Source organism: Montipora capricornis, chromosome 14 (assembly GCF_036669925.1).
Source record: "Montipora capricornis isolate CH-2021 chromosome 14, ASM3666992v2, whole genome shotgun sequence".
Taxonomy (NCBI): domain Eukaryota; kingdom Metazoa; phylum Cnidaria; class Anthozoa; order Scleractinia; family Acroporidae; genus Montipora; species Montipora capricornis.
Genome location: NC_090896.1, coordinates 9,562,054 through 9,569,553, shown reverse-complemented (window position 1 = coordinate 9,569,553; position 7,500 = coordinate 9,562,054). Strand labels below are relative to the sequence as shown.

The 7,500-nt window shown below is 41.4% G+C and overlaps 1 protein-coding gene across 1 annotated transcript in view; it reads left to right on the top strand.

The window, feature by feature from the left end:
• Positions 1–3,346, top strand: part of LOC138031348 (uncharacterized) — a 49,092-nt gene extending 45,746 nt beyond the window's left edge. The window contains exon 13 of the mRNA XM_068879054.1: positions 3,032–3,346. Coding sequence (XP_068735155.1) covers positions 3,032–3,346 — 315 coding nt within the window. The remainder of the gene's footprint in view (positions 1–3,031) is intronic.
• The last annotated feature ends 4,154 nt before the right edge of the window (positions 3,347–7,500 follow it).

Sequence of the window (7,500 nt, the reverse complement as noted above, 5' to 3'; positions counted from 1 at the left end):
CTCTTGGGACTTACAAGAGAGTCCCTAGAGAAACCAAGAGGATTTGAGGGGACAAACAAAGATTATTACGATATTGTCCAAAGTGGCTTATGTCTTATTGCACCTCTATTTATCGATGGTGACTCGGGAATACTCGGAAAAAATCTGTTTGCAGGAGTTGAACCTATGTGCGACCTTCTGGTTACTGGTCATTACTAGTTCGGATGCTGGACGCCATCAAACTAGATGAACAGGAAAAGAAAACAAACAGCGGTTACAAACATTTTCATTTTATAGTTGACGTTTCGTATGGTGCAACCAACATCATCAGAAGTTACAGTTACAACTTTTACACAAAAACATCGCGTAAACAGCGATAGGTGAGGGTGCGGATTAAATTGATTTTATACTTTCTTGGAGTGAAACACCAAGTGGGACTCTTTCACTCCAAGAAAGTATAAAATCAATTTAATCCGCAACCGTCACCTATCGCTGTTTACTCATCTGCTCGAGTTCTTCCTTGTTACAGTCGACTCTCTGCGATCTACACTCTCCTTCAAAATGGTTACCCAAGAGGCGTTCTTTGTTATCACGTTAATGATGTTTTGAACAGACAAAAGAAAAGGTCTGCTGAACCTACCACCACTGTTCCGAAGAAAGATATCTTTCTTGTCTTGCCTTATTTCGGCTTTCAAAGTGAAGCTCTTGCTCGACTTGTTAAATCTTGTATCAGTAAGTTTTATGGCGGTGTTAATCTTAGGGTTATTTTTCAAAACACCTGCAGGCTTAAGTCTCTTTTTTTTCCTTACAAAGACCGTTTCAGTCGTTCTCAAAGATCTAAAATAGTATACAAAGCCAGTTGTTAGGACTGTGATTCCTTCTACATCCGTAAGACAAAAAGAAGATTGCATGATAGGAAGTCCGAGAATTTCAAAGCTCTTACACAAGTCGGTCACGCCTCTGCTGTTGCAGATTCTACCGGCCATAACATCAAATGTCACTTCTGATGATGTATGTTGCAGCATATGAAACGTCAAGTATAAAATGAAAATGTTTGTAACCACTGTTTGTTCTCTTTTCCTGCTGAATTTGAAATGGCCAAAGAGCAAAAATATCTATGAAACTAGATTATTATCATTACTGTCCGGCCGTACTGCTAGGATCTAAATTGTCGAAATGGAGCGCATTAGCGATTATGCTGAAAGAGATGTTATAAGTTAATCCCGATTAATGAAATGAAGAGATGTATTTTTACCGGTGGTGATTCGGAAACAAAAGTTCTTTTGAAATTTGCTCGTCGTAGCGAGGCTAGAAAGCCTTATTAGCTTTAAAGCAAAATAATATTTATTTGGCCGCCATTATGAAAGAGGTCTATAATTCAATGTATTTCAAAGCAGGGGCGGATGCAGTTGGGGGGAATAATGTAAATCCCATTCCCCCTTCCCCCCCCCCCCCCCCCCTTTATGGTGCTAATGATAAAAAAAAAGGATATCAATAAAATCTCGTGAAAAGCAATCGTTTTTCTAATTTCTAAGTTTTCATTGTTTGAAAATATACATCAAGATTCAGCTGCATCTGTCCGTCTTGAGGCAGTGTGGCATAGTGGTTAGGACGCTTGCCATGAGATTCGGGGATCCCTGGTACAAGATACGTTCTGACCACTGGTTGAATTTGTGCCTGGTTGTCCCTGGTTCAACTTCTCAGCCAACTACGGCTTGCCTCCGGCAAGTTGGGATTCTTGAATGTCGTGATTGTATTTCATTGGCCCTGAAAAGCCCCTATGGGAGTGGTCAATTAAGTATGTACTGTATTGTATTCATTGTATTGAGAGCCTGTAGTTTATGTATCCAGCGTTCGTCCGTGAAAGAATCTCGTTTTCACTAATGTTTCAAATTGTCGGCGGCCATCATTATGCAGCGATCTGTTGCTGATTTCTTCACGAATAAACCCTAATCCTAACCCTAAAGCCCATTCATAACGAACTAACCCTAACCCTTAATTAAACGTAACAAACTAGGCCTAAACTCTTACCCCAATCCTTAATCCAAACAGCACAAAGAGTATTCCGTTCATCCAATTTTCGTCTCTTTTCTCGGAGGATGTCACTGTTGCAGAGTAGTCAAAAACTCAATGGGACTTTTGTTACGTGGTATGAATATATAATGAGCCTAAGTTAAACTGGACCGGCACAATTGGTTGCACATAGACAGAGAGTTGCAAAACAAGAGGCCCCGAACCGTGACTGTCACAATCGCGGATGTAACCTTGACTTAACGGTCTGACATTCTTGGCAGACATGAGCCACCATATGTTCTCATATGTGTCCTTAAATTGAGGACACCTGTTTTTATACTCATTTTGGGTTACTGCGCGAGTGAATGAAAGCGAAGGAGCAACTCTTGGCAGACTCTGGGCGAAATGCGCATACCTCTGACCGCGAGCTGACATGAGCCATGGTGTGAGCTGTCTTGTAGTTACACTAGACGATGAATGTCTGAGTGTCTTTCGGACACAATGATAAGCTCCTACTGTACGTCATGCCCAGAACCCTGTCGATTCTGGATGGGTACTCACTTTCTGTCGCACAACGTGATGTACGTTTAGTATTTTTTTTCCGTATTTTATGCCCATTTTTCTCCTTTATTCCTAATTTTTGGTAAATGGCATGGTCCTGACGACTATATCTACTGTAGTTCTAGCTCTGTCCACTAGTTACCAGGGGCCCGTTCTCGAAAGTCCCGAAAAGCCATTTGTGAAACTGTCAAGCGCTTGTTTTGGAAAGCCGATGTTTTAACATGTTTTCTGGGTAACAACAAGCTGGCAAAATGACTGTGAAGTTTGACGACTTATTATTGTGATATCAAGGGGATTGTGACACCCGAAAATGGCCCGTAAACTTTCGAGACCTTCGAGAAACGGGCCTCCGGACGTTATTTGTTCTTTTAACTGTCCTTGCTTAATTGAACCGTTTTTAGGTGGCCGAAGGAGCACCCAGAGCACAACTTTGCTCCACCGACAATTTTACTGATCATGTTTTATATTTTCTTGTCAGAAGACACCTGTGGAGTTCTTTGGTTTGCCTTTTTGTCATACCACATTTGATGACATTCCTTTTGATGGTCAGTATGGCATCCTCACCGCGTGCGAAGAAGTGTTACAGAAGATCAAAAGGCAGCAAATTTACGATAAACAAGTGGAATTAAAATCAGAAATGGTTTTAAGAGCAGTAAAACAGAGTTTTCTAGCGGAACGTTCAAAGCTGCTTCAGGAACAAGAGCAAAGATGCTTTGACAAAATCGTCAGTGCGCTACAAGAAGGTGGTGAGGATCTGAAGCATATAAGAGATCGTCTTCTTGAAGGTGCGTAGGTTTTCGTAAAGAAAGAAGCCTATTACGATTATAAGTGTTTTTAACATAAGAGTCTTTGCATTTTGTACGTTGAAGGAAGTCGATTGCCGCAATGACTTGTTGCTGTACTTCACTACTTGCGATCGTAACGTCAGTAGGGAGTTTAATAGAGAGCATTAGATTCTTGGACGAGAACGACTACGGGTACGAGATTTTCTCTTAGAACAACCGTGAGTACGCACAAACCAGCGTCATTTTGGCAGGAAAAACGTGATACCGTCGTCAAGCAAGAGGTTTTGCGAAAATGTCGTCGTGTCAAAACAAGTGCACAACACGGTAGCAGCTTTGGCACTTTTCGGTCAGCGAAAAAGGCTCAGTTACCAGCAATAAGAATAACTGAGCAACCTATGCTGCTAACAAAGAGTAAGATTCAAAGTATTTTCGGCAAAAATGGACAGTCACAACTCGTACTCGTTGTCGTCCTGGTCCTAGCATCTAAAGGTCCCTAATTAAGAAACGACGACGGCTACGGGAAAGACGTGAACGCCACAGAACAATAATATCCTTGGTTAAAAGAGGAGTAAGATCGTGCTGCACGTGCGGTACGCATGTGCCAAATATTGTCGCACTATTCTGCATAATAACGACGCGAAATCACTAAATTTGAGGTTTCGACGACAACGTAGTAAGCATACAAATGTGAACCTATCATTTTCCGTTTTTACCCTGAAAGGCCGCTCGTACCAATTCATTTTTAGAGTATTTCGCCCACATTGTACGACGTGAACAAGAAAAGACTTAGGATAGTTCAAAGTTATAAATTGAGATGACGTAGGTCTTTAAGTCCCTAGTTATGCAGACCCTTCCGTACAGACGTCAGTAATAGGGAGTTTAAGCAAATCACTACGGATGGTGCTACTACGGCTGCCGTGACTGAAAAGGTCTGGGGAGACTACGTCTCGGTGGTCTGCTAAATTTTAAGTTTAGCAAAGCAAAATACAAGGAAACATGGGCTAAAGGTGTTTAAAATCTCTTTTATTTACTTTCTTACCTTCAAATGGCTTCGCTGAAAGGACGATGGCCGTTGTTCGCCATGCTAGGACGAATAGATTATTTCTGAGCAAAAGCAAATGCTATACACCTTGTACAATAACAATAATTTGATGGATGAAATATACAATTTCAGAGACAAATATCTCAAAGAATATCGAGTGAAAAAGACACATGTATCTATACTCAAAGAAGCAAAATAGCATCGTATAGTATCCAGATATAAAACATCTTCACTAAATCCTCAAAGCAAACTTAACCGAGGAAAAACAACCGCGTGCTGAACTCACTTCGCCATTCCAACACCTTTGCCAAAACTTATCGTAAGTTCATTGTACGGATTTACAAGCTTATGAGAGGCAACCTTGACACAATCCTTGACTTAAATTGACTTTAAAGGATATAGTATCCAACAGAATTCTTAAAATGCCGAGATGTCCGTTGAAAAGGGCCAGAGAAGCGAAATAAACCCGACGTAGTAGCCACTACGGCAAAACATCGCGACTCACGTAGTCAGATTTCACACTACGGCTGGATGCAACCGACGTACATGCGCAGTGTTTCATTTTGGGAGAAATTTACTTCCGGCAGCCGTACTAGCGCCAGCCGTAGCGATTTGCTTAAAGTCCCTATTGTCAACAGAAAATAAACAGTCTCACGATCGTCGCTATTTTGAGACTATTTCATTGTGGTCGGGTTGTACAATGTTGGCGATGTAAGCTACAACTGCATTCATAAGAAGGCTGTTAAAGTAATATTGAAAGTGAATTATGCACAAATTTTTGGTTTTATCAACGGAGTTGATAATGTAAATTGGCCACCTTACAGAGATTCTAAAAGCTGACGTTTCGAGCGTTAGCCCTTCGTCAGAGCGAATCCACGAATCCACGAATCCACGCTTTTCCCCCTCCCCCCCCATTACAATAGGGAGTTTAAGAAACGACGATGGCTACGACTACGACAACGCCACAAAGCAATAATATCATCTTAAAATTCCCTAATGTTGATTTTTCACGGTCTCCAAAATCAAGATCCGTTAATCGATCGCTCGCATGTTTCAACATTGTCTGGGGGGAAGGGGGGCGCGAAAAAGGCAGCGAAAGAAGAACAAACGTTGCTCATATAACAATGGAAGCATGTACAGTAAATTCTCTACCTTTCGCCTAAAATTTGACAAGTGTCCCGAAGTGTTTTGACCCGGATTGTAAAGTTCTTCATGGACTATGTTTTTCGCTGGGCTGCGGGCTCTACAAAGTCATGCTTCTAATGTTGTAAATGTAACTATTGATGTTGAAGGTGTAATGCCCCTGTAAAGATTGACGATAGATTAGTCGCTTGGCAACGGGCAAGACTGAGGACAACTGACAAATCAGAGTCCTACGCACCTTCAACATCAGTAATTGCATTTGAAATCTGAGGCGCATGACTTTGTAAAGCCCGCTGACCAGCGGGAAACATAGTCAATGAACAACCTGGATGAGCGACCTAGATCCACAGGAGTTTTCGTAGCTCTCTCTAAATGGGTAGGGCATCCGACCGGTGTTATAGAGGTCATCATGACAGGTTCGATTCCTGCCTAGGTCTCAATTTTTTAAATTGTCCTATCGCTCGTTGCCAACTGCCAAGCAACTAATCTATCATCCTTCTCACGGGCGCAATACACTTTCATCATCAGTAGTTGTCATTGTTCTGGATATTCACTGGTTCACCTTCTCGGCTATCAATGTAAAAACTCAAGTACAGTCTGCCTTCTGCTGGTTTGGATCTTGTTAAATCCATTATTTTGATAGGCACATAAAGAATGGAGCCTTTTGTGTCAGCTTACTCAAGGCTGTGACACGACACCTGGGGCACTTTCCTCGAAAGTCCTGAAAACTTTTCGGGCCCGAAAAGCCATTTGTGAACTTGCCAACCGCTTGTCAAGAATGCCGATCTTTTAACATGTTTTCAAGGTAACAGAAAGCAAACTGGCTGTGAAATTTGACGACTCAAATGGTCTGCGTTCTTTAGATACAGAGGGAATTGTGACACCCGAAAATGGCCCGTAAAATTTCCGGACTTTCGAGAAACGGGCCCCTGGTCTTAAACCGTTCAGCCATTCATATATGACCAGAGATGCACGTAATTAGATGCTCGCTCAAGTTTGATGACTGACGAAGTGTTCTACTAAGTCGTCGCGTAGTATTGGTAAGGCTTTTTTGTTTGAGTTTTTGGAACTGTTTAGGTTTACTATAAGATAGATTTTGGTGGACACTGTTACATTTTATCGCTTGTATATGAGGACGGGATGAATGTTAAATTTGGGAAGAGGGAAAATGGGATACTTCATTTGCATTTCTATGAATTTGTCTTAATAGCTCGAGCCAAGATCAACGAACCAATAAACTATCACCGTAATATTTGTGATGTGGTTGCGGATAAAATACCAGGATTCGCTTGGAAAACTCTGGCAAGAGATCTCGAACCACAAATTCCAGAATATGCTATTGGTGAAATACTTGAGGCGGAAGGACGGTCTCCAAAGGAATGCTGTCGAATTGTGCTCAGGACATGGTACCAGAGATTTACGTCCAAAGCAACAAGCCAAGAGCTCATGCGGTGTCTCACAAATATGGGTTTCGCAAGCCTTAATTGGCATATAATGAAAGAACTCGGCCTTGTATCATTCAAAGATATGCCAGTCTGAGAGGTAACTAGTCATGTATCAGTTCACTTGCGGAAAGTGCACGTGGACATTGATGATCAGTAGCATGATCAACTTAACTAGATTTAACACCCGGTCCCAGTTGTTTAAAGACTGGTTAACTTTATCTGCTGGATAAGTCACTATCCTACAGTATCAATATGTGCAAAGATATTTGTATTTGAGCACGTAACCGTTGATATGCACAGTCACTCTAAGCACATGTAAGTAAAAAGTTTGGCCCTCGTTTAACGTGAAGTGTATTTCATACTTTGGATAGTGACTTACGCACCGAATAAAGTTATCCGGCCTTTTAACATCTGGATACACTTGTCCTACACTAACAAACTGGGCCCGGTTGTTCGAAAGTCGATTAACTTAATCCGGGATTAACTTAAACTTTTGTTTCATGTTTTCAACTTTTTGATGAAAGTATCTTTT